General features: G+C 53.2%; 9 protein-coding genes across 9 annotated transcripts; 3 read left to right on the top strand and 6 right to left on the bottom strand.

Moving 5' to 3' along the window:
* Positions 1-654: 654 nt before the first annotated feature.
* ISF_01601 (Heat shock protein DnaJ) lies at positions 655-2,016 on the bottom strand (the record flags this gene model as incomplete). The annotated part of the gene is made up of 3 exons (XM_018845208.1): positions 655-948; positions 1,014-1,752; positions 1,937-2,016. 3 exons carry the CDS (start codon positions 2,014-2,016, stop codon positions 655-657), a joined length of 1,113 nt encoding a protein of 370 aa, XP_018707974.1.
* A 1,486-nt stretch (positions 2,017-3,502) lies between these two features.
* Positions 3,503-6,488, bottom strand: ISF_01600 (ubiquitin interaction domain-containing protein; the record flags this gene model as incomplete). The annotated part of the gene is made up of 7 exons (XM_018845207.1): positions 3,503-4,123; positions 4,171-4,433; positions 4,492-5,832; positions 5,880-6,083; positions 6,135-6,219; positions 6,279-6,335; positions 6,396-6,488. The coding sequence occupies 7 exons, from the start codon at positions 6,486-6,488 to the stop codon at positions 3,503-3,505; spliced, it is 2,664 nt and encodes an 887-aa protein (XP_018707973.1).
* An 888-nt stretch (positions 6,489-7,376) lies between these two features.
* On the bottom strand, positions 7,377-8,165 carry ISF_01599 (Ubiquitin-conjugating enzyme/RWD-like protein; the record flags this gene model as incomplete). Its single annotated transcript, XM_018845206.1, has 3 exons — positions 7,377-7,889; positions 7,952-8,035; positions 8,100-8,165. The coding sequence occupies 3 exons, from the start codon at positions 8,163-8,165 to the stop codon at positions 7,377-7,379; spliced, it is 663 nt and encodes a 220-aa protein (XP_018707972.1).
* Positions 8,166-10,194: 2,029 nt separating this feature from the next.
* Positions 10,195-12,251, top strand: ISF_01598 (general amino-acid permease GAP1; the record flags this gene model as incomplete). Its single annotated transcript, XM_018845205.1, has 4 exons — positions 10,195-10,594; positions 10,665-10,872; positions 10,929-11,138; positions 11,189-12,251. 4 exons carry the CDS (start codon positions 10,195-10,197, stop codon positions 12,249-12,251), a joined length of 1,881 nt encoding a protein of 626 aa, XP_018707971.1.
* A 487-nt stretch (positions 12,252-12,738) lies between these two features.
* ISF_01597 (Serine/threonine-protein kinase, GCN2) lies at positions 12,739-17,632 on the bottom strand (the record flags this gene model as incomplete). Its single annotated transcript, XM_018845204.1, has 2 exons — positions 12,739-17,373; positions 17,426-17,632. 2 exons carry the CDS (start codon positions 17,630-17,632, stop codon positions 12,739-12,741), a joined length of 4,842 nt encoding a protein of 1,613 aa, XP_018707970.1.
* A 699-nt stretch (positions 17,633-18,331) lies between these two features.
* Positions 18,332-20,317, top strand: ISF_01596 (Spindle-body formation-associated protein; the record flags this gene model as incomplete). The annotated part of the gene is made up of 2 exons (XM_018845203.1): positions 18,332-18,389; positions 18,483-20,317. The coding sequence occupies 2 exons, from the start codon at positions 18,332-18,334 to the stop codon at positions 20,315-20,317; spliced, it is 1,893 nt and encodes a 630-aa protein (XP_018707969.1).
* Positions 20,318-20,777: 460 nt separating this feature from the next.
* Positions 20,778-21,788, top strand: ISF_01595 (Urease accessory protein UreF; the record flags this gene model as incomplete). The annotated part of the gene is made up of 2 exons (XM_018845202.1): positions 20,778-20,973; positions 21,046-21,788. 2 exons carry the CDS (start codon positions 20,778-20,780, stop codon positions 21,786-21,788), a joined length of 939 nt encoding a protein of 312 aa, XP_018707968.1.
* A 158-nt stretch (positions 21,789-21,946) lies between these two features.
* On the bottom strand, positions 21,947-23,220 carry ISF_01594 (pre-mRNA splicing factor cwc2; the record flags this gene model as incomplete). The annotated part of the gene is made up of 2 exons (XM_018845201.1): positions 21,947-22,566; positions 22,623-23,220. The coding sequence occupies 2 exons, from the start codon at positions 23,218-23,220 to the stop codon at positions 21,947-21,949; spliced, it is 1,218 nt and encodes a 405-aa protein (XP_018707967.1).
* A 576-nt stretch (positions 23,221-23,796) lies between these two features.
* Positions 23,797-24,396, bottom strand: ISF_01593 (hypothetical protein; the record flags this gene model as incomplete). Its single annotated transcript, XM_018845200.1, has 1 exon — positions 23,797-24,396. The coding sequence occupies one exon, from the start codon at positions 24,394-24,396 to the stop codon at positions 23,797-23,799; it is 600 nt and encodes a 199-aa protein (XP_018707966.1).
* Positions 24,397-25,363: the final 967 nt, after the last annotated feature.

The following is a 25,363-nucleotide window of genomic DNA, read 5'->3' as shown; positions in this document are numbered from 1 at the left end:
CTGGTTGGTGTCGCGTTGCATTCAAAAGTGCAGTTTAATCTAGCTTGTGACTTGGGGTCACGCCGATTGGCTGCCATGAGATTCCGACTTGGCAAAGGCATGTATGTATGTACGTACCCTGACGTGCTTTTGCCAGGTATCGTCGGCTGGCTGTCAGCTTGCATTCATTCCAGTGATTATTAACGCGGTTGGCTAGGAGAATGGAACAGTAGGTTTCTCCAAACTAACTACATACATAGTTAACTAGTACTTCGTAGTTGGCTGTGGACATGTCACGATGTAGCCTCCCGTGCGATAAATCGCCAACTAGGTCAGCTGGCAGCCGAGCTGGCGTGATTTATTTCTGAGACATTACATTTATACTCAATCACATCAATCACATTCAGGGACGATGCTATGGCTCAGTTGCAAGGGGAGCGTTTTTAAATGAGGCCACCATGCGAGGTGGCAGAATCTCCTATGCTAAAAAACAAGAACAAAACCCAAGTCGTTCAAATACCAAACAAAGCCGAGGTACAACATTCGTAGGTATAAACAAGAGAAAATAATGCAACAATGCAGCAATCATCAACCGAAACGCCGTCCGCTTTAGAGATGTCTTTGCATCATCTTTGCTCCACTGTAAATGCCAATCTCCGCTGAATCGCGGCACCCTTAAAGAATCTCCCTGAGCTTGTTCTTCTGCGCTGCTGATAGAGTCGATGGGAAAGTGATCCTGTACCTGATGACAAAGTCGCCCCTCTCACCAGGCTTTTTGCTCAACGGCATCCCCAAATTCGGATACCGGTCCTCGCTGTCAGGCCGCGTGGGTCCGCCTTTCTCGATGCAAAGTTGTTTACCGTCGATTGTCGACACGGTTCGCTTCCACCCCGTCAGCGCCTCCTTGAGACTGAGGGTGATTGTTTGGATGAGGTCGTTGCCGTCCCTCTCGTAGATGAGGTGTGATTTCTGCGTAGGCTGTCAGTAATTGTACAGTACAAAGGGGGACGAGCATCTGGCGACTGATTTCTTACCTCCTCGACGATAAAAACCAAGTCTTGGCGGCCACCTTCAACTTGGTCTCCCACGCCAGCAAATGTAATCTTTGAACCCTTTTTCAGTCCAGCCCTGATGGGCACGTTGAGGATCTTATCCGATTGCACGCGTTTGCCAGTCTCGTCAAAGGTTTTGCGCTTAATCTTCATCTTCTTTTCGACGCCGTTGAAAAGCTCCTCCAGCGTCAATGGCAGCGGCCGTTGTACAGTGGAGATGTCGGGCGTGCGCTCTCGATTTTGGCCGCCTGTGCTGCCCCTATTCTTCTGGCGGCTGGATCTTCCTTGGCTGCCAAACGATTCATACATTGAGGGGAAGCCGTCGGGGCTCATCCCTGGCATGCCGCCCATGCCGCCCATGCCGTCCATGCCGTTGTGGCGCATGAACTCCTGGAAGATGTTTTCAGCGCCCGAGAAGTGATATCCGCGAGGACCGCCGCCGCCGGTTGAGAAGTGAAAGGTGTGGGGTCCTCCTCCGCCACCCATGCCGCCAAAATCAAACCCTGGCGGCACTCCGGTGGCTCCGGGGAAACCTTGGCCACCGGCACCTTCAGGAGGAGGTGCACCGCCTCTCAGCAGGAATTCGAGGCCATAGTCATCGTATATTTTGCGCTTTTCGGGGTCGGAGAGGATCTCGTAGGCTTGGGAGCATTCCTTGAACTTCTCGGCGGCGCCGGGGTCATCCTTGTTCTTGTCGGGATGCCACTTGAGGGCTGCCTTTCTAGAGGGTAAGTTAGCATGCTGCACGGTTTGAGGCGAGGGCGTTGGGCAAGGCAGAAGAGCTAATCGAGCAAATGCGCTGCTGGCAGGGCTCAACGTTGAGCATTTTTTGCTGCCCAAGGTGGAATCTGCTGGATGCAGCATCATCGCCCCGCATTAGCTTTCGCCTGACCAGTTAAACATACCTGTAGCCCTTCTTGATCTCTTCCTGAGTCGCCTCAGGCTTGATACTGAGGCAGTCGTAGAGCTTGGTTTCCTTGACCATGGTGCTTGATGGCGGGAATTTGCACTCCTTGGTTGATGTATTTTTTGTTGAATGAGCCCGAATGTTCTCTGCGATCGTAATGTGGTGCGATAAACTTGGTGAGGGGAGGGACAGAGCTGTCGCTGTCTTTTATGTCATGCAAAGACACGCAGTCCGTGATTGGATTGTGTGAATCCGATTTGATCAGGTGTACCGGATGTCTTTGTTGGTGATGAATGGAGAGGTTGAATGAGGAAGAAGAAGGAGGGAAGCAAGGTGGCAGTGAGGCGCAAAGAAGTCGTCAGTTGTAATAAGTGGGTGAAAGCAGGTGCCGGGCACCACAGGATTGAGTGGACGGATGTGCTTTTTTTAGCGGGCTCGATAGGAGATAGAGGCAGTTGGGCAGGCAATTAAAGGCACACCAAATGCAGGCCAAGGGCACCAAAAAGTTGCACAAAATCATCCCCGGTTGTCAGTTGATGGTGTGGTGTGGTGTACCAAGCAAGTACTGTACTTTGACAGAGAATGCGGCCTTGACCGTTGCGAGTGATTGGCTCATAGCTGCCCTACCCGCTGCGGTAAAAGCGGGGTTGGAAGTCTGTGGAGCCTTCTCGGCCACTCATCGTCACCACTAGAAGATTCGCTGGGCTCCCGCTGACCTGACCGCCAACTAGTGTGGCGATGACGCACTATTATATCGGGATCGACAACCACGAACAAAACATGCAATAAAACAAATGCAGCAAAAAATGTAAGAAATTAAATTGAAAAACCAAGAGAAGTAAACTCGCCATCGGAACTCACAAACCACTTTTAGCGCTCCGATTCTTGTCCAGCTTCCTTCGGCTTCTTCCCCGCCCTGCAACAGCAACCAATCGCTCCCATGTGATGTCATCTGGCGTGTCAGAGGTTCATTCCACGAGCAAATTTTCTGGCAGCTGGACAAATATAAATCGAATGATTGGCTGGATGATGTAGACACATAGATTATCGTGAGGCTCCTATGCCTTGTCAGACCGCGAATATTATTTATACCTTGTGTTGACATAGTCTTTCTTCACACTGGCAAAGTAGATTTATGCACAGATACTAGCGAAAATGCTTCAAAGACCCAAAACCATACTATGTGAATAGAGAACGCTCTAAAATAATAGGTGTGCTCCTCTAAAGCTTTATCAATAACAGTCGTACGACTCAAATCCGCTGCAAAATCACGTCAGCTTTCAAACAACTCTTGACGGAGCAACTTGATCAAACAGAGTCAGGGACCTCCTTCACTAGAGTAGCAAGCCTAGCCTCTAGCGACTGGATTCCATATTCACTGATCTCGAAGCCTAGTTGGGGAAAGGCCACTCTTCTATGTCCTCCGTAGCTGGACCACGCAGAATGGAAGATTTCGGCGCATGAATCAACGTTTATAATTAATACTATGCCGACGCATCCCACTTAAAGCCCCTATCTCACCAGGGGCGCTCACTGCTATACAAATATCTAGCATCATCCACGTCTAACTCTCTTTCTCCAGGCTCGGCATTTCAACATCCCTAACGCTATCCGTCTTCGGGCTCTCTTCCGAATGCCCCTTTACCGAGGCAGCAATGAACGGCTGCAGCGGCGGGAGCTGCTCCATCTCTTGTGGCGGTCCAGGCGCCACCTCACGGTATATTGGTTTCGTTTGCACAAGCTCGAGTTGCGTCCCGTCTCCCGGCCCCATGTCTGCAAATTCTGGTAGGTCATCGGTGGTCACAACGTGTGGCTCATAATTGCCACCTTGGACGCTAAAGCTAGCCGCTTGGTCTTCGAAGGGATTGTCGAATGCGTTGTCGCCGTCGCTACCCAGAGATGCATGATTAGTGTCGAGTGAATCTGGGCTTGACGATCGGTGTTTTCTCTTAGATGGTGAAATAGGGTCCAAGAATTGATATTCTCGCGGTGAGTTTTCTTGTTTGTTGGCCCGCTCCATGTTCAGCTCGTTGCGGAACGTCTTATTGTCCGCTTTGACGAAACGTTCTAGTGGTAAAGTAAGCGGATCATTTGGGATCCTGAGGGCGTCTTCTGTAGCATAAATAATGAGTGGCGTTTTTGTCTCCTGCCAAACCTCTCTCATCACCCGCTCCATTTCGATTTTCTACCAAGGATTAGCACATGGGCAGCTTACAAGACTCGGAGCCTTACCTCAGCCTTGACTGGATGTTCTTCACCCAGAGCATAAGCCAGACGCCACCATTGGTCCCGTTTACTCGCCGAATCTCCTAGATCAACCAAATCTGTCTGCTGCCGTCGACACACGAATATGACATCGCGCTCGGTTGCAACACCACGGAGCAGATATTTCTTGCATGTCATAGGCTGCGGTCGATCTGGCTTGTCCGGGTCCGTCAAAAGTCGGCCAAGACTTCTTTGTTTGGCCTTGAGTCGTGCGAGCTCTGCGTCTAGACCTGTAAGATGTTAGCTGCTGACGTGTTCATCTTCATCGTAATCACGACTCGTACATACCTTCCAAAGCTTTGTCAACGTCTGCCAGTACCCTTTCCACTAGCTTGAGAACATCGCCCACTTTGTCCGCCGCTTGTTGCTGGATTTCTGACGGGCATCCAGGTGCGTCATGGTAATCAGGAAATCTATTTGTATCGAAGCCGGATTGCTGCATACCGGCGAACTGGCCAGCACTTTGCAGATATTTCTCGAACACTTTCCAGTGTTCGACAGCCTTTTCCATCTTGGCTTTCTTATTAAACGAGATCTGATTGAAATCGTCTCGCCATTCGCGTACCTCTTTCTCCTCTCGCGCAATTCTCATCATGGCGAGTTTCGTCTCACACCAGGCCGTTTGAATGCGACCTGCTTCACGTTTCCGGGTTGTGAGATATCTTTCTGGGTAGAACTCGGTTGGTATATCCAGAGAGTCTTCGGGACCCTCGCCACCGAATTTCAAGGCCAGTACCTCTCCCATGTCCTTGAACACAGCCATCTTCGACTCGTCGCTGATCTCATTCCACGAGAGCACATCGCTCCACATGAGATGGTCCAAGGCTTCGTAGAGCGTCTTGATATGATTATAGTCACCTTTCAGATGCTCAATCTCGAGCAAGCCAAATCTAGCATCTCCGTCGCTGGGTTCGTCGCTGGAGCCGTCGTCATGCAAAAGAGTGAGTGAAGCGACTTGGGTAAGAGGATGGAGATGCTCTCCATGTCTTTGCCCTAGATGCTCGTAGAACTGCTTCTCCACTCCCGTCGCGGGGTCCGGGATCATGTTCGTCAAGATGCTGGAAGAGCCGTAGCTTCGCTCGGTAGAGTCGAGAAAAGCCATCAGCCTGTGGATCTCGGCTTCAAATCCTGGGGTCGCATCCTCTTCCTGTGGCGATTCCAAATCACTACCAGGTGTCTGCACATGGACTGACTGCACAGGTGTGATGCTTTTGCCTTGCCACCACTCACTGTCAAATCCATAGGCTTCGCAAGGTTCTCCGCATCGAAGAAGAGCATTTCGTGCTAGGGGAATCTCGTGCAGAATTGTCAAAACACCGCCCAGCTTATGAGAGCCCACAGTGTTTGGGTGTTGTACCAGAAACGCCGGGGCATCCGTCTTTCGCTGTCGATCCGAGGCAGGTAATGCATTCGAAGCCCTGCTGGCAGTAGCGGCAAGTCGCACCATAGCCCAGTCATCGTTTTCATATTGCGTTCTCGTCGCGGGCCCAAAATGTGGTGTAGATGCATAGTTTTCTAGGACTCCCGACTCTTGCCCAGGGGCAGCTATTCCGGCTTCTTGGGCAGATTCGCGTAGGGCTCGCTCCATATCTTGGCTAAGCTGATCTTGGTCGGTTTGGTCAACAAACCCTGATACATAATTAGCATGGATCAGAATTTAGGAACATAATACATACTGGGAGCATCGGAGGCCGTGATATCTATCATTCGTCCTAAGGGGGATTTGGCATTGGATCTGGAAGGAGGTCGGGAGGGTGCTCCTAGGCTGTACCTATCAGGCGGCGGCGTGACTCCCGCAATGACGTCGCCTTCATGCATCGAGTTATCCATGGATTCGATAAAAAACGAAGGGTTCGGATTCGGTTCCTCGATGTGGAAAGCTAAAGCGCACGTCAGCACCGCAGGGTAAGGAGCTTATCGTGTTGACTTACAGGAGCCGGCGGTGTTGTCATTTTCGCCGTTCCGGTCTGCGCCAAACATGCTATCATTCCATTGCATGGTAAAGCGTTGTCGAAACTTATGATAGCGGCCTACGTTAGCTCGAAGAGGAAGCCGGGTCACAGGGGCAAACACACGCTATCGGGATTATCAAAGTAGCTCATGATCACCGCTTCGCTGTTGCCGCCGTTATTCTAGCTCGCAGGTCAGTTAATGAATAGCATTATGTAGTTTATAGTCGTCGAGTTTAGTACCTTGAGCGCCTGGATCACCATGTCCCGGTCGGCCAAGCGGTCGAGACCTGCAAAGTCAATGACTTGCGAGATCTGGTCCTCGGTAGGCTCCATCGCGGCCCTTTTGTGAATTTAATATTTCGAAAAGTCAAACATGGGGCTAATGCGATAAGGGAGTTGGAGAAGACGTGCGGATGTAATGAAGCCGTTGTTGTCGGTGATCGTTGCTGTGCAGCTGAATTGCGTTCGATGTTGAGGTCGGCGGCTGCGACAGTCTCGAGGGGCAGCAAGGTGCTACTCAGTTGCCGAGGAATAAAGATGGGAGGCGAGCAAAGCAAGTTATCGACTAGATGCGCAGCAGATTGCCGACACTATCACGACGCCAGTCACGCCGCAAGTGTTGGATTCGCAGCGCAACGTCGATGGAGGAGCTGGAAGTGGTTGACGTCGGCTGCAACACAAGCATGCGCTACTACGAGTCGTCAGGTCAGGCTGCCCGGCGGTAAGGTACATAAGCCGGTGGCTGACTACGCGACTGGAGCGGGTAATAAGCCTAGGAAGAAAGGCGCTAGTGTGAGTACCTAGTAGTGCTAGTAAGCCAATACTAACCGATACATGTACATGCATAGCTATGGTAATGGAGGCTATACTTACCTATACAGGTAGTAATTAGCATTTGCACGAGGGCTGGCATACTAACTTAAAAAAAATCTGTTGAACACGTTGCGCGACAGGGAAAATTCTATCGCAGTTGCACTGGGCCTTATTGATGATGGCTGATGCACACCGAGGTCTAACATCGTTCAAATCGCATCAATTGAGCAGCTGCCCGGTGTATCTAAAATGCTATAAAAATCCAGTAATGCTTCCCAGAGAATATATATCGAATTCCAGTGCTAAATACCCACCAAACGCCAATGATCGTGCATATCTATCTCATGGCTCCGCTGCCAACAGACAACGTACACAGGTAGTTTTGCGGCATCCGAGAACGAGGCAAATTCACTCCTTATCATCCTCTTCGTCGTCTTCTTCTTCCTCAAAGTCATCCATGTTGCTATCGCTGCCACCAAAGTCTTCCTCTTCCTCAGATGGGTTCCAAAAGTCCTCGTCGTCTTCGACAACTTTTTGAGGCACAGGAGCGAGCTCGGATGTGTTTGGCATTCTGACACCCTCGGGAGCATCTCTCAGTGATTGAGCGACAAGTTCCTTGGCGAGGGCGTCGTATTTTGGCCGCTCGTCACGGTAGAGAACGCTTGCATCGACGTTGGCGGGCGAATTAATTTCGGGGTCATCCATCAGAAGCAGAACAGAGCGTAGGACAGATTCTACCCCGTGCAGAACATTCCACCGTTCGTTGGCCATTTCGCCTGACTGTTCATCATCGCCCGGTTTATGGAGAATGGAGATGCAAAGGTTGCCATCAGGGTACACGTTGGGGTGTGTGATGCCCTTGGTTAGGAAACGGAAGGTCGGTGGCTGGTAGGGGTAGTCGTGGGGAAATCGCATTTCGCTCTGCAGAAGATAATGTCAGTAGGTAGCGAAAAACACATGCCTTTGAAGACGCAGCTACTTACTTTGAGGTATGCACCGTAGAAGACGCTGTCGGGGTTGACGACCCAGAGACCGATCCGCCACTTGAACATGTTATGTTCGTCCATCTGCACTGGAATTAGTATACCGAAGAGCCAAGCATCGAGGCTGGGCCTTTGAAGGTGTCCTCACGTTGATAACGAGCCATTTCTCCCTCTGGAGCGGGTTCAGCTCCTGCATGAGACGTTTTTGAGCCATCGTGTGGGATCGGGATTGCGGGGTGCGCCAGGCGTCGTGTTTGGTCGAAACAAGTCGGGTTCTCGTTGCGACGGGCTGAGGTTCGAGACTGGCCAGCTATTGTCAGGGAAGCGAAGCAAGAGTGGGCTGGTATTGGGATCCTGAGTGTTGGCGGAGAGCAGGAGAGTTGGGTTGGGTGATGGTGGTGGTGGTTTTTCGAAGTTGGGTTGCAAAGGCGGTGGTAGGCTGCAAGCGTGCTTGCTAAGGCGGGCAGAAGTGAAGCAAGCGAGGACAGGCGGGTAGGTAGGTGCGCTTGGGCGCGTTGTAAATGATGCAAGTGTGATGGTAAAGATGAATGAAAGCCAAAGTAAAATTCAAGTTGCCGGAGTCGGTGGAGGGAGATGCTTGATGTTTGTCAGGCAGAAAAACGGGACATGGGCAGGACATGACTCCGATGTAGGCCGGCGGGCCGACGCGATTCGAGGGCTGACTGACGAGAGGGCGAGCGGCAGTGACGGCATCAGATCAGAATCCGGCTAATGAATCTTGTGTAGGGTAGGTAGGTGCCTACCTCTGGTACTTATTCGTCCGTCCCAGGGCGTTTCTCGCAAACAATTAGCGGTCTACAGCGCTAAAACCCCCTAAGACTTGGTCGAAGTCAGTGCTGCTTGGGGTCATCACTTTCGTCAATTGTCTTCTCTCTACCACCTCACTTTACTGCACCACATCACTCTTTGTTCACCACTTCAATGTTTGTCCTTCTCCCTTTCAGCCATTAGCCTCGCACAAATCCTGCAGGCAAGGGCCTACACTCAAGGTAACCATCATTCACTAGCCCACCCGAATGAATGCTGATAATACCATTAGCACCCTGGGTACTGTACGCCGGCACAAGAACATCCATTCACCAAACACCAAACGCTGTTCACAACGTATGCCTATACAATCAGGTGTGACAGCGCAGTCCTGCCACCATCGCCGAACCCTCACAATAAATGCATCACTCCCGTCAATAAGTTGGCACCCCTTCCCCGAATCTTGGCCCTGAAACAACCCGTGGCGTTTCGCGGAGCTCCATCCAAGGCTTGGTATATCTATCTGACTTGGCCCTATCACGGATACGCTCTCTAACTAGTTGAGTACTGGTAACCAAGGATACTTTCTCCTCTGGCGCTGCCCCTCATCTGGCTTGGAATGCCCAGTTTTCTAGAACCTCACTTCCCATGTCCGCTCATAATACTAATTAAATTGGCAACTACGTTAGTCAACTGTCCAAGATGGCCGTATCGGAGGGGTTGCCCCAGACCTAATAATCACGCTAGAGTAGCTAACTCTCGCTGCGCTCCAGACGATTCAACACCGCGACTCGTGTGAGAACCGTTTCAGGGCATGCCCAACGTAACCTCGTCTAGGATGGCGTATGCTTGGCGTCGTGAGCATCAATAGTTCCAAATGCAGCAAGCCAGGTCACCCCCCTTCGCTCCTCTCTTCCTCTTTATTAGCCGAGAATTCATCCACTCCACAGGCAATGCAGGCATTCAAGGTCGAACGTCGATGATGCTAGATCCGAACGTACCTTGTACCCCAGCTTTGCATAATGGGCTGCCGCTTCAGTTCTTATCACACGATCGACAACTCGCACATTCAGACACCTCGGGCTTCTGGCCCCGTCTCAACCAGGCAGTCTCCGTTCCGCGCCGCAGGAGAACTTACCCCAATGCACTAAAGAAGCGGCATGGCGCCTTTCGCCAACATTCGTTGGCTCGCCATGCGGTGGTGGCGCTGGCCCTGGACCAGGCGCTCCGCTGTGGCCATGCAAGCCTTTCTACCATTACCGTCTTGGTAGGTGACAGGACGCCGCCGGTCTGCCCAGCTCATTTATCAACAAGATAGTCCCCTTATCTTCCCGGACCAAGGCTCGGAGAATATTCCACTCATGTGAAAATCATCTCCTTCTCTGTCAAAATTGGAAATGTTCTTTTTCTTTCATCTCCATCTACCAACGTAGTCTGCCTCCTCTCGTCGCTTTGTCCTACCACCATCCAGCATCATGCCTGGCAGCGACCCAAGCAGGTCGCCAGCCAAGGCTGGAATTACTTTTACCAGAGATTTCGAAATTGTCGAAATGAGTAGCCTTTCCAATGCTGACAAGGACCCGGCCCACGTCAACACTACAACGTCCTTCGCCGTTTCTACTGCTCCGCGACCGGTTCGGTACGCCAGTCAGAAAGCTGCCGGTCAACGCTGGGTGGACAGCTTCAAGCAAGTCGAGGGGTCGCCCCAAGTTATCAAGGATGGGTACTACGTTACCGAGGGCATGGAAGAGATGCCTCGAGATCCTGAACGCTACTACGACCTACACGCAGCCAACGCAAGAACAGCAAACTCGGCGCTGGTGCGCGACCTAAAGAGTCGCCACCTGCAAATGATTGCAATCGGTGGTTCTATCGGTGCGTCTTCCACCGCCATCATCTGTCCATGTTGCCTGCTTGTATTCTAGGCTAACACTACTTACTCCAGGTACTGGTCTTTTCGTCGCTTCCGGAGTTGATCTTGCGCAAAGCGGCCCGGCTTCGGTGCTGATCGCATACGCGCTCGTCGGCGCGATGCAATTCTGTACTATGCAGAGCTTGGCTGAACTGGCAGTCGTGTTTCCAATCTCAGGATCTTTTTCCGCATTTTCTACCCGATTCCTTGACCCATCTTGGGGGTTTGCTATGGGCTGGAAGTATGTACAACAACGTGGCATGGCGCTGCTTCACCTGCTAATAATTTGCGATATAGCTATGCGCTGCAATGGTTGGTCGCCTTACCATTGGAAGTCATCGCCGGCGCTTTGACTGTGGAATACTGGAACGCCAGTCTCAGCAAAGCCATCTTTGTTACGATATTCCTTCTCATTATTGCTGTTATTAACCTTTTCGGCATCAAAGGCTATGGTGAAGCTGAATTCATATTCTCTACCCTCAAGGTGACCGCTATTGTTGGCTTCATGTGCGTTTCCCCCCAGTGACAGTCCAGAACACAGTTAACAACCCCTCTAGTCTTCTTGGAATTGTTGTCAACATTGGCGGAACTCCTAACGAAGGCTACATCGGTGGCAAATACTGGGCGAATCCGGGCGCGACAAACAACGGATTCAAAGGCTTTTGCAACGTCCTCGTCTCTGCCGCTTTTGCCTTTTCTGGGACTGAACTGGTCGGCCTCGCAGCGGCCGAAACTTCGAACCCCCGCAAGTCGATCCCGACAGCCATTCGACAAGTGTTCTGGCGTATAGCCATCTTCTACATCGTAGCTCTACTGCTTGTGACACTTTTGGTCCCCCATAATGACCCACGCTTGCTTGGTGCCAAGTCTTCCGTCGACGCTTCCGCCAGTCCGTTTGTCATCGCCATCGAAAGCATGGGCCAGACGATCTTGCCGAGCATCATGAACGCCGTCATTCTCCTTGCGGTCATCTCCGTCGGCAACTCGGCCGTGTTCGGCTCCTCACGCACCCTCGCGGCGCTCGCCGAGCAATCCCACGCCCCCAGGTTGCTGGCATATATCGATCGCAAGGGGCGCCCCCTCGTCTCTGTGCTCGTCACGCTAGCTGTCGGCCTCCTCGCATTCCTCGTCGACCTCAAGGAGCAGGGCGAGATCTTTGACTGGCTCATCGCCATCTGCGGCCTGTCTAGCCTCTTTACCTGGGGCAGCATCTGCCTCTGCCACATCCGCTTCCGTCGCGCCTGGAAGCTCGCCGGATACTCGCCCAGTCACCTGCCCTTCCAGTCGCAGGCCGGGCTCGTCGGCTCCTACGCCGGCCTCATCGCCAACCTGCTCGTCGTCGCGTCGCAGTTCTGGACTGCCGTGTCGCCGCTAAGTCGCACCGACGGGTCCCCCGCCGGCATCGCCAAGAACTTTTTTCTCAAGGTGCTTGCCGTACCCATCGTCCTGCTCTTTTACTTTGGTCACAAACTTTGGTTCAGGACGCGTGTTTTGCGCGCCAGGGCCATGGACATTGATACGGGGCGGAGCTTCACCCGCGCGCAGTCCATCCACATGACCGACCCCAACCCGCACGGGAAATGGCCGCTTTGGAAGCGCATTTATCGATCTCTATGCTGAGACTTGTCTGTGTTTTAGCTTTTTCTCCCATGAGGGCATATGTCTAGAGCCTTATTGTGTATTTGTAATTTAAACTTTAAATGTGAAATGTAATCCAAAATACCTAGCAGCTTCAAGTCATTAGCTATACTCTGATCCTACTAAAGTATCATTCTATTCCATGCTATCAAACAGCAACAGGTATGCACACACACGTGCACACACACCACGCAGCTCTTAACCTCTGTAGCAGTGCCATGTATTTAACAACTAGTCTCGCCTCAGCGTGTTGGTTGAGGGGAAGTAATCGGATGACGTTGGTACACAGATCTACTGTCTGTGAACAAGTGTGGTTGAAAATGTGTGTATATTGCATACGAGCTGAAAATGTCCAAGAAAAAATTGACGTTATTCACAGGAAACACCGCTGCCCTCTATTTATCATCATGGCCTGGCCCCCCCAATCACCCCGATATGTCATCCAGCACGCGCGAAAACGCCTGTCCCCTTACGCCGCCAAGTCATAATAGAGACACGTTCCCGTTCGAAAGTTGTACAGAAACGAGTGCCTCGTGCCGTCGTTGCGATCAAACGCAAACCTCCATGCGTCGAGCTGATCGTGTACGTCACGCACGTACTTCTTCTCCGTCGTCGTGACGCTGTGATCGACCCTTCGCCAGCTCTCCGGATCTGACAGCCGCGTGCCGCTAATCAACGCCATAACCTGCTCCGTCGTCTCGACTGCGAGGATGGGGCCATCGAGGAAGGACGTCACCAAGTTCGCGGCTGTCACTTGCGCCTGCTCGACGACGGTGCGGCGGTTGAACTTTTTGCTGCGCGTCTGCGCGACGAGTACCTTGACGTCCTGCTCGCGCTCCCTCTCGACAGCGGCGCCGGATGTACCCTCGCTCTGCGCGGCGGCGATGCTCTTGCGGCTGCTGCTTCCACCGCTCCCCTTGGTGTCACGTTTGTGGAGTTCAGTGCGCAGCCATGCCGGTAGCTGTGTAGAGGGAATGTCGATATCGGCAACGTCCTTCCGCAACAGCGACTTGATTTTGAGCATGGATTCGGGCTTGAGGATTATGATCCATGAGTAATTATCGTCTCTGTGCTTCTGAAGCAAGTCTTCCGGCGAGCGCGAGTCTTTGGCGAGTTCGGCACTAATGTCCAGAGCCCACAGTGTCTGAAGCAGCTCGACGCCAGACGATCGCAACATGGCCGGGTCGAAGCTTGCGACGAGAATGTCGCAACGTTTGGGGCTGGCTAGGCTGTTTGAGTCATCTTCCCCTTTCTTGAGAAACGCTTTGCCGCCCGCTTTGGGGATTCGAGCGAGACGCTCCCAGGCAATGCTAAATCCCACGGCGTGGCGCTCGTCAAAATTGCCGCCCATTTTCGGCCGCTGCTCTTTAATCAGCGCATCGTAACGACCCCCGGCAGCGAACACGTCCCTGACTTTCTTGGTGTAGAGACACGAGAACATCAGTCCGCCATTGTAGAAGTTTTCTTTCAAACTATTAAGTGGACTAATGTAAATCTTCGTTCTCACACCAAAGCGCTTTGCATACTCAGCTACTTCCTTCAGGTGGGCAATGGTCGGCGAGGCTCTTTGATAGATATCTGTGCCCTCGAAAAGCTTTTTCAGCTTCGCAAATGTTTTGTTCGGTGTATCTCTGAAGTCGAATTGCTGGAGTTCGTCAACACTGGTGGCAGAAAGACCCACGGCAGGGGACCGAAGCTCCATTCGAATCTTTTGCCACGTAAAGTTGTGAATGTTGAGCCGACTAAGAACATCCGAAGTCGCACGGCGATTAGCCGGTTCGATGCCACAATGCTCATAAATCAACTGCAGAAGATCGGAGTGGCCAAGATAAAAGCTCATGGGAGTTGCCGACAGAGATGGGAAGGCGACGAGAATCTCGTCGATGATTTTCAATACCTCTGCTTCCTTCAAGGCCAAATCCAGAGCATCAGTGCTCACTATGTCGAAATCGACCTCACCAAACATCTGCGGCTGTCCTGTATCTTGCTTATCGCGGAAGACACTACCAAACGCGAATGTTTTCGGCACTATTGGTCCACTAGAATTCTTGGCTAGCATTCTTGCATGCCCCATCATTAGATCGTATGGGAGCTGCAACACTGTGCCGTTTTGGTCAAGAAGCTGCACGACGTTGTCTCCATATTGAGAGGACCTTGGATAGATGGCACCACGAGTTGCCTCGACTGCACCGTGGCGGCGAAAGATGGAGGTCAATTGTGCCTTGACAGTGTGTCTTATTATGAGCTCGGATGCTGTCGGTGCGTTCGCGAACATGTCCCAAGCGTAATCTTTGGTGGCTTCGACAGGATGAGTAAACAGCGTCGACAGCATTTTGCGATAGTATGGGGAATTTGGGTCTGCCAGGCCCGCCAAAGTACGCCGAATTGTTTCGCTCTCCATTTGCACTGGAAGCTTGCCGCTCTTCAGTAGCTCGGCGCTGTAAGGTCGCTCTTTTGGATTGTGGTTGACCAGGGACAGAATTATTTCCGTCATTGACTTTTCAGCAGCTTTGAAGTCCTTTGGCAAGATTGGCTTTTGTCGTCGCAATTGCCCAATGACATCAGCCTTTTGCATGCCCATCATGGGTTGGTAGCACATTTCGAAGAAAATGATTCCCAGCGAGTACATGTCGACTTTAGTACTATACATACCATGCGCCGCAGATCGAACTTCTGGGGCGGAATAGTACGCAGTACCAATGCTTCTCGTCATGTCATCTGTTTCCAAATGTCCGGCAGCAGCGGCTTTGTCAATTGAGAACTGGCCACTGGTGGCAAGGCCAAAGTCACCGATCTTGACATTGTCGATACCATCGGCGCTGCTACTGATGAAAATATTTTCCGGCTTGAGATCGCGATGGACAATGCTTAGTCCGTGAATATGGGCTAGTCCTTCCAGAACCTGGCGAAACAGCCGCCAAATCTCAGTAGTATTTTGATACAAGTTGCGCGAAATCAAATCACGCAGTGTTCGTTTCTCGCAGTACTCCATCGAAATGTAAAGAATCGTTCGATATGGCTTCTGAAACCTTGCTCGACGCATCTGGGCGGCTTGCCTTGCCTTAACAGGTGAGCCAGGATTGTGCGCGTCCTCATCGTCAGATGCAGAGCTGTCGTCGTCGCCCTCAGTCTCATCTTCGTCTCCATCTTCGTCACTGCTCTCAGAGTACTCGAATTCGATGTGTGCATTGGATGACATGAAATCTAGTCCTCCAGTGCTTGTGGCAAATTGTATCTCCAGACCATTGGATTCAGTCTCACGGGTTTCTGCGGTATAGTCATCTGCCGATGTCTCTCCCTCAGTGTCGGTGAAGTCGGCAACCTCTTCGACCCAAGTATTGTAGTATCTCACCACGGCAGGGTGACTGAGTTGGGAGAGCAGTCGAACTTCTTTGAGAATCTCTGTCAATGAGGTGTGTGAGCGCTGAGTGATCTTCTTGATGGCATAAATCTGCCCATCGAGTTTCTTCCTAGCCTTCACGACCTCACCAAAGCCGCCTTTTCCGAGACGACCTTCTTCTACAAAATCTTCCGTGTATCTCGATATCGCAGCTCCTCTGTTATGCGAGTCACGTCGCAAGCGCATCGGTGGGGCTTGCAGAGAAGTAAGGGATGGCACACTTGAGATGACAGCTGAGGAGTCGTCAAAGAGAACCGGGGCGTCAGTTGCGAGAAACTCGCTAGAACCAAGCTCAAAGGCACGCGGACGCTTTTGTTTGTCCTCTTTGAAGAATCGCCCGACAAGCTCCTGCAGAGGCTGTGAGAGAAAGAGAGATTCCATCAAGTTCTTCGGCGACGAGTATTTGCGCAGTATGTCAAGTCCAAAGATCATCTGCACAAAGACGATACCAAAGTCCCAAATATCCGTTTTGAACGTATAGACAGGCTTGGATGCGGCAGCAATTTCTGGTGGAAGCCAGTACGCAGACTTGGCAGAGTTGACGCCCGGCGGACCTTGTTTCTGCTCACACAATGTGTGAATCTCGCGCTGGTACCATCCATCAGCGATTTTCGGAACTATCTCGCCAGTGGATTCTCTGAATAATAGAATATTTCCAGCATGAATACACTGGTGTGCAATGTTCTTATTGTGCAGGTAATTGAGGGCATCGAGTAAATCTCGCGTCCAAGACTTGACCTTGCTCACTTCAAGGTTTCCGGCCAGCTCCAGCAGTTCCTCCAGAGGGCCCTTTTCAGCGAGTGGCATCAGAATTCTAACTGTCCACGCGTTGCTCGCAGAAGGGTCGGAAGGCATCCCACCCTGGACCTTGAAATCTAGAATCTCGACAATCTGCCTATGGACAATCCTTTTGGTGGTTTTCAAGTCTTGGAGACGCGATTCCAGAGATTGCAGTTGCTTTCTGAAATCCTGAGATTCCTTACCAGAAGATTTCAGGGTAGCTTCTTTCAACGCAAGCGTCTGATTACAAACTCCACTAGGTACAACCGGCCGGACAGTATAGACAGCCGACACTTTGCCGTGGCGCTCGTCGCATTTTGCTGTCACGGATCGGAATATAATCTGATTTCCAGATTTGTCGACAGAATTGCAGAATTGGTCAAAGTCGATACGATCGTCGAGAGCTTCGGTAGTCGGTGCACTTGGCAGCTGACTGGCACCGTTAGGGCGGCGACTCTGGCGAGACTCCTTTGCTTTTTGACGTTGGCGATCCAGCTGCTGCTGAAGCATTTCAGCAATAACCCTCTCTTCTTCTTTTGTCACTTCCTTTTGCTTGCGATCCTCTTCTTCCTTTTGCCGCTGAGCAGCTTTAGCGGCGTCGGCCTCGTGGCGTTCGCGCTCTTCTTCGAGGGAAGGAAGGTTTTTACCCGCAACCTTTGCTTGGGCAGCCTCCTCGAGGATTTCGCGGATACCTTCGACAATTTGGTCAACCATCTCTTGCTCATCTTTGGCAAAGACTTTGGGTTGTGTCTCGATAAACTTTTGGATCTTGAACTGTGTCGACTCGCGGAGGAATCCTTGCTCCTTTATGGTAATGATAGGGGGGGTCTTAGGATATGTAGCATTTAGAACGAATCCTATGGTGATTGCAAAGTCTTCGTCCGTCGGAGCTTTGATGCGTATGTCGAAGCATGGTTCTGCTTTCTACTAGCGGTTAGCATTGTCTGTACAAGACACTTGATCAGAGAACTCGTACTTGCCAGGCACTGTGAGTGCTGCTATGTTGAACAAAGTCTTCTCCATAAATAGCTTCTAGGGCCAGCAGTTCGTTCTGCTGGAGCTCCTCATATTCAATTTTGTTGGTAGCCTCTGGGCTGGTGGGCTTGAGCCCAGGGAAGCTTGAGTCATCCTTGGGTTGATTAACGGGTGGCGATTTCCATGCGCGAGTAGCTTGCCACGCCATCGTTGCGTGAAGGGGGGGCAAGTATCACAGCCAAAGCCGTGATGGCTTACGCTGAAGTCGCCATATTGAATTCGGTAATCGTAAGTTTATTGATGGAGTTGGTATGAGGAATGTCGAGCGGAAGAGCGACAAGCCCTGCGGTTGACGTCTTGAAGAATAGCGGGGTTCCAAGATGGTGGGGCAGAGCTGAGTTGGAGGCTTGGAGCTGGGCGAGGACTTCGCTGCTGAGCTTGTGACGGGCGGCCCCAGTAACAATAGAAAGACTAAATAGAAAATATAGCTGATCTGTGCCATGATTAATTTCAATCGAGTTTGTAATAAGGTTTGTCAACTTTTTTAGTCAAAGAGCATTCCGCCACGAACAACCACTCAAGTCCTACATATAGTAGGTACTAAAGTACATACACCACGGTGAGCTACAGGGACCGCGCCACTGTTTCGGCAAGGCGCAGGGAGCAAGTGGCGCTGTGGCACGCGCTAAGACCTTCAACTGCAAGCAACAAAACATGCCAGTACCAATACTGCCGATCAAAGTAAACACTTGCAAAGCAACCAAACGTCGACACCTTCAAACAGCCGCAGATGTTGCTTCCTTGATTGAATTACACCTTCTCATGCACATATATACTTATGCTATCAAACTTCCCAAGCGGTCCTCGCCATCCCTAAATTGAGCCGTCGTGCCCCCAACATACCAAAATGCTTGGATGGATGCTCAAGCGCGGCGAAAACGCGTCCAACGCGGTCAATGACGCCGGTGCGTTCAACACCGAATGGCTCCATGTTTCCTTCAAATAATACCGTACAGAAATTTTGACAAAACTGCGCACAGCTGACACTACGCAATTAGAGCAACCCGACACGCCAGCCCCCGTGTTCGCTGCGAGAGCATTTAAAAGCGCCTTGTTTGGCACCCCTCGACGGCACGATATTCGAGCTGCACGACCTGGAAGACGAGGCACAACGACTTCTAATACTGATAAAGACTCAAATACCCCATCAAAACCTGCCGGCATTCTCCTAACACCTGGTACCGGTGCGGCGAGGCGGAAACGCGTGTCATTCGGATACGATGTCTCTAGCGATAAAGAACCAGTCGCAGAGGCAGCGAACGCGATTAACAAACAAGAGTCGAGCGCAACATCCAGTAAGAATAATGCCCCTACCGCAGTCAACTCCCGCCTTCCAGACGACGAGGATGATTGGGAAGAGGATGACGATGGCGAGCAGCCAGCTACCGACATGACCCTCGACCTAAATGAACCTCACTCTCAGTCTGGCAAATACTGGAAAGAAGAATTCGAAAAATACCACGAAGATGCCAAGGTTGAGCTGGAGAAATTGCTCAAGTATAAGCAACTTGCAAAATCTTACGCGAAGCAACGGGATGCCGAGACGATGCAGCTGGCGGAGCGTCTGCGCGACGAGCAGCTCAAGGTGCTCAAAATGGAAAAGATGATTGCGGAAAATGAGAGAAACATTGCTTCCGCACGGCAAGCCGAGGATGGCGACGCGACAGTCGAGCTGCTGGACAAGCTGACCTCACAGACGACCTTGGCTACTCAGTACCGGGAGCAAGTGCAGAAGCTTGAGGCGGAACTCGAGGAGGCGCTGCGCGACAGGGAACAGAGGGCGGATGTCCAACGGCGGCGCCGACAGGGAAGTGCGTCGCCCGCGACTCACAAGGCCCTCGCCGAGACGCAGCGCGAGCTGCGGCAGGCGAAAAGCCAACTGCGCGAAATGGGGACATTGCGTGATCAGGTTTCTTCACTAAAAGCCAAATTGCAGGCCGCTCAAGGAAAGCCGGGCAGCGCGAACGACGCGCCGGGCGAAAGTTCACGAACTCAGGAACTACGCGCCCAGCTCCGAGTGCTCAAGGAGGAGTCATTGATGAAGGATCAGGAGTTGCTGATTCTGAGGTCCGAATTTGATGCTTTTCGAGAAGAATCGGCAAGACAGGATGCCGACATGCGCGACGTCGTGACACGTGCACACTCCAAGATTGCTGATCTAAAGATGGAAATCAAGGCTCTCAAATCTACGCAAGCAGAGAAGCCCCGGCCTCAGAGTTGGGATATGGTTGGAAATACCGATGCGGCAGGTCTAGAGGATTTGGACGATCCAGTTGTCTCAGCCGAACCTGCTCGATGCAGTTTGGATACCGATCGGCGTCGCAAACCACACGCTCCTACCAGAGAGCGGAAATCGCGATCGCTCCGTGAAAAGTTCCGCGAGGATGCTCCTCCAAGCCCCGAGCGCCTGCCGTGCGTTTCGCGTCGGCAGGCGGATGACCGACGGCAGTGGCAAGAGTTTGTCCCGAGGTCCCCCCGAAATCTGGACTATCTCGGCGAGGATGTGGCCCGGCGGATAGAAAACGGCGGCGTCACACCTGCGGCGCAGAAGAAGAAAGCAATTCTGTCCGCGCACGAGCAAATGGAGAGACGGAGACGGCCCAGTCAGTCGGACGGCGAGGATGCAATCGACTTGCTCCGGAGCCGCTTCGCCAAGCTGGGCGGCCCGGAAGAGGGCGGACAGGGCCATGGGGGCATCTCGATCCCGAGCGGGATTAATCTGCCGCCCGAGCGCCGGGCGGCGGCGCTGGCGCGGATCGAGAAACGTATGGCGGAGAAGAAGAGGGCGAGGGCGCGGACCATGGACAAGGAGAACATGCAGCCCGTGCAGTAGCATGCGGGACGGGCGGTTCGGGGCACGGCATAGAATTTTGTTTTTGGGTAGCCAAATGTATATTATCAGCGAGGAGTTTTTGGGCGTTGCCATGATTGGATACTCAGTCACCGAGAACAATGAACATGGATATTTGCATCGTTATCGCCGCACCTCGGTTGGCTACTCGAATGCTGTGGCATGGCGGGCACACGTGACAATTTCAAGTTTCTATCGCACTCGATCGCGATAATGATAATGGACGCGAGATTTACTTCTGGTAAATGACAGGTTCTCCGGCACAAATTGACTCTCTGGTTTCCGCAGCGGTATGCGAAGAAAGGTCCCGGAGGTGTCCGCCCGCTGTTGGCCAGGGCAGACCAACCTTGGCCGATAAGCGATTTCGGCGAAGCGACGAGCGCTCTTCCCAAACTTGTTCTCTCCCACCAACATTTCCGTTCCTATCTTCCGTGGACGGCTCATGTCGCCGCACCAGCCAAACACCAGCCTAGACGCCATCGAAGATGAGATTGCGCAACTAGAGGCCGAGCTGCATGCGGCGCGCATTCGCCTGCGCGACGCTACCACCACCAACCCCAAGCAGCAGCGACAATCACCAAACGGCGACGACGCAGCGACCCAGCTCGCCGCCCTCACTATCCCGCCCCAAGTCTACTGTACGTTGCGGAAGAATTTTTATATCTTCATTGTTGTTGTTTCCCCTGCAGCTTTGCTAACCCACGTGCCAGCCCCGACCACGTCCTCCACGCACTTCCTGCTACTCCTCTCCGACTCGGCGCTGCCCGTCGGCGCCTTCGCCTTCTCCTCCGGCCTCGAGTCCTTCCTCGCGCACGCGCCGCGCGGCCCCTCCGCCACCTTCTCCGCCTTCCTCCCGCTCTCCCTCGCCTCCTTCGCCGCCACCACGCTTCCCTTCGCGCTCGCCGCCCACCGCGACCCCTCGCGCCTCGCCTCCCTCGACGACCAGCAGGACGCCGCCGTCGTCTGCACCGTCGGCCGGCGCGCCAGCACCGCCCAGGGCCGCGCCCTCCTCTCCGTCTGGGAGCGCTCCCTCCGCAGCGCCAGCTTCTTCGGCGACGCCGTCGATGCCCTGCGGGACTTTTCCGCGCTGCTCCGCGAGTGCGGCGGCGGCAGCACCGCCGTGGTCGACGGGTTGCCACCGCTCGCTTCGGGCCACTACGCGCCGCTGTTTGGTGCCGTGTGCGCGGCGGTAGGGCTGAGCGTGCGGCAGGCGGCGTACGTGTTCATGCTGGGCCACGTCAAGGCGCTGGTGTCGGCGGCGGTGCGGGCGAGCATGTTCGGCCCGTACCAGGCGCAAAAGGTGCTGGCGGGCGCGGCGGTGCAGGACATGATGAACGCGGTCATTGAGAGGGAGTGGGACACGCCGGTGGAGGAGGCCGGGCAGAGCGTGCCGGTCATGGACCTATGGATCGGGCGGCACGAGGTCTTGTACTCGCGCATCTTTAACAGTTGATGGGGAGAAACGCATGATCAAGCATTCATCAGAGCCATGGTGTTGGGAGCTTGGGAGGAACGAATCTGTATTGTGGTATCACGGTGGTTTCATTTTGTATTTAAAGCATGAATATCCCTTTTCCTGTATAAGTAGTAATAAAACTTGTCAAAACGCCATTATTCATCGTCATCGCTGTCACTTCCATATGATACAAGAGGACCGGCCGCGGCGGCCGTTCTCGGTTTCGACGGTACAGAGAGCTTTGCTCGGTTGAGCGCCGCCAATGTGCTCCCCGAAAAAATGCCCCCGCTCTGCTCGTCTTCGTACTGTTGCTGCTCCTGTCCCGGCGCATCACCCTCCGCCGCCGCCGCCGCCGCCGCTGCCTCTCCGCTCTCAATCATAAGCCGTCGCTGGTCCTCCAGCTCAAAGCCTTCCCGGCCGCGCGGGTTTACAGCATGGGCGCCGCGCGCAAAGTGCACCTCGTCCGGTGCCTCGTAGCCTTCGAGGCCGTAGCCGCTCTCAATCTTGCGGCGCTTGCGCGCCTCCGGGTCCTTGCCCTCAATCTCGGCGACGAACTCGTCGCCAAGGGCGCGGCGGATGGCCTCGGCAGCCTGATCCTCGATGCGGCGGGCCTCGCGTGCCTGCGCCATGGGATTGGGATCGGCCGTGGCCCAGCGGACGTTGAGGATCTCGTCGTGGTCGAGCGACTGGTGGGCCATTGCCTCTTTGGCGAATTGGGCATTGGCCTCGTTGGTGTATGTGACAAAGGCAACACCGCGTTGATTTAATACCCGGACTGTGAAGTTGCGGTTAGCTTTCAGCTTTATTATCGTGGCAAGTGGCTGTACGTACTGCGCTCGACCTGGCCCCATTCCGCAAAATGACGAGCCACAATCTCCTCGATATCATCCGTGACATGTATGCGACCAATGTAGACGGTTCTGTTAACACGCATGAAGCTTCCAACACCACCCATGTCGTCGCGATAGTCGGAGAACTTGTCGCGGCCGAAGCAATCGACATTGGGACCAAAGAGGTCGTAGACGCCAGGTAGGCGATGGAGGTAGTCGCAATCGACGCCCTTGGCGCAGACACCGCGGGCGAAGCTGACGCAGAAGAAGCTGCCGGTGAGGCTGTCGGCCTTTGTGTAGCCGGCGTCGGAGGCGATGTTGCAGCGGCCCTTGGCCTTGGTCTGCGCGTTGGCGTCGTGATCGCCGCCAGACCATTTGTTGTACCAGATGTTGAAGATGGTGCCAGTCTGGGGCGGCGGCTCCGATGTGATGAGAGAAGGGTCGATTTGCACGCGCGCGGGCTTCCGCTTCTTGCGGATAATCTTCTTGACCATCTTCTTCCCCGTGGGCGCGGCGACGGCGGTTTCTTGGGAGGTCGGGTTCGCGCCGGCGGCATCCGTGGCGGTGGCCAGGGCCAGTTGTGCCTCTTGGTCAGCCATATCAACGGTCTGCCTTGGAGGCTTCTATCGGACTTTGATGCCGGTGACGGTGCTGGTGTTGGGGTAGACAAAGTGCGATGCTGAGAAAATGTTGCGACACACGCGACGATGGCTGGTCGAAAAAAGTTCTGGGGCATCCCAAATGCAGCCAACAACCGCCACTACTCAAAGCCCCACCACAGACAGTCAAGTTGCGTTGTCGTCTGTAATCAATGCCCTGCCGTTACCCCCTCCGATTTCTGTAAAAGCTTGTTTCATTTTAGAGATTCATAAAGTTTAGAATAGATATCATGAGCATGTTTAAAATTAATAGAGCACCATTCACTACCTACCGTCGGCGCTCCACATTCATGTTGTCACTGCTCGCCTCAGTATCGGCCTAAAATGCTAGGTCACCACAATGTAAAGGAGTACCAGCCCAAGCTTCAGAGAGAGAGAGAGAGAGAGATCAGATGCGTCACTTCTTTGCAGATGACCATTCTAAGAGTGGTTGTTTATCACGCTCCCAGGCTGTAACAAGGATACCTACAGGGTAGGTAGACAAAGAGAAGTAATAAATGGCTGCAATGGCCAACTCTAATCCTGAACGAAAAACGGTGGCCGTCTGAGTTCCTTGTCAGTTTCCGTCAGCTTCTTCCAAGTCCTCTCCGTCTCACGCCCGACGCCCTCCTGACAGTCCGCACCGTACGCCACCCGCTCCAGCTCGACGTACTCGAGCCCTGGGCACGCGGCCATCAGCTCCTCCGCGGCCCTGGCCAGTTCCTTCTTGCCGTGGCAGTTGGACCACCCGCCGCCATCGCGGTCGGGCGCAACCTCGAGCGCCACGAGGTTCGGCAGGTGCAGCGCTGCCTTGCATAGGTCCGGCAACCAGCAGCGCCACGCGCCGTTGCTCATCAGTCCGCACAGGCCCTCGGCCGCGATGCTCAGCTTCAGGTGCGTGAGCCAGTCGCAAGCGTCCAGGCCGGCGAGCAAATGCGGCACGCCCTCTGGACTGCAGCCGAGCGGTATCTGCAGCATGGGCACCCGGGCTAGCTGAGCCATCTGCTTGACGGGGTGCTGCGGGCCGCGGTGATCCCAGTCAAACCTTTTGGCTTTGAAACCAGTCTTTCCTTGGAGAAGTGGCGGAAGGTACCTCCAGTTGGCAGCGTACATTCGTAAGATCTCGAGACGCGACATGTTGGGTGTGTTTGTTGCGTTAAATTGTGTCCATGACGGACCGTGCTGGATGTAGCACTTGCAGTCGGCTGCGATTTGTACTTCTTCAAGCGTCGAGAGGTTGATGCAACCACCAAGTACATCCTTCGGTGGTATATGAATGGATTTTCCAAAAGAAATACTCTTCAGCGGGATTAGAGAACCACCGGTGCATCTTGAATACTGTCCGCATATTCGCTCAAATATGTTTCTGCATTCCCCGCCACCCATCGAGAGCCTCAGATGCTCTAGCTTTGGGGCATTGGCCATGATGGAGGAAATGAACGCCTCCGAGCAATCTTGCTGCTGAATATCAATCTCCTCGAATGTCAATCGCCGTAGTGCATCGAAATGGTTTCCCGGCGGAAGCTCCGTGAGTTGTGGCCGCATCAGCCGAGGGCACCTCCCTCGAGAGTTTCGAACCAGGGAACAATAAAAATCTATGTATAGCTCAGTCGGATTGAGGTGGGCGATTGCGTCGTTGATACACTTATGTGCCACGGTGACGCCCTGCAGTCTAAGGGCTCGTCAGCCAAGACAACGCATCAAGCCAGACAGGAGTGACTTGCCTAACAACTTGCACCTTTTTCATGTTCGGTAGAAGCCGGGAGACGAAATCATGAAACGGGGGGTCTTCGCGATAGTAATCAAATTGTCTTTTCGAGAAGCGGATGTCGATTTCTCTGGTATTGGCGACGTTTTCAAGCTGGCTGAGAGGCGACGACTCGCCATCACTACCCGGACGCCACTTGCTCTCCGTCAGCAGCACGGCGCGATATAGAAACGGTGTAAATATATCATTGAAGCTGCGACTGACAAGGCACAGCTTCCATAGCAAAGATCGGTCGTGGGCCTAGGTTTCGCGGTCAATCAGAGCCAGAACGAGTGCAGTTGTGTGTCCAACAAACCACCAGCTCTCCGAGAGTGACTAGCAGCTCCGCGATGCCTG

The sequence above is a fragment of the Cordyceps fumosorosea genome (genome assembly GCF_001636725.1).
Source record: "Cordyceps fumosorosea ARSEF 2679 chromosome Unknown scaffold_2, whole genome shotgun sequence".
Classification (NCBI taxonomy): domain Eukaryota; kingdom Fungi; phylum Ascomycota; class Sordariomycetes; order Hypocreales; family Cordycipitaceae; genus Cordyceps; species Cordyceps fumosorosea.
This window is presented reverse-complemented; position numbering and strand designations above follow the sequence as displayed.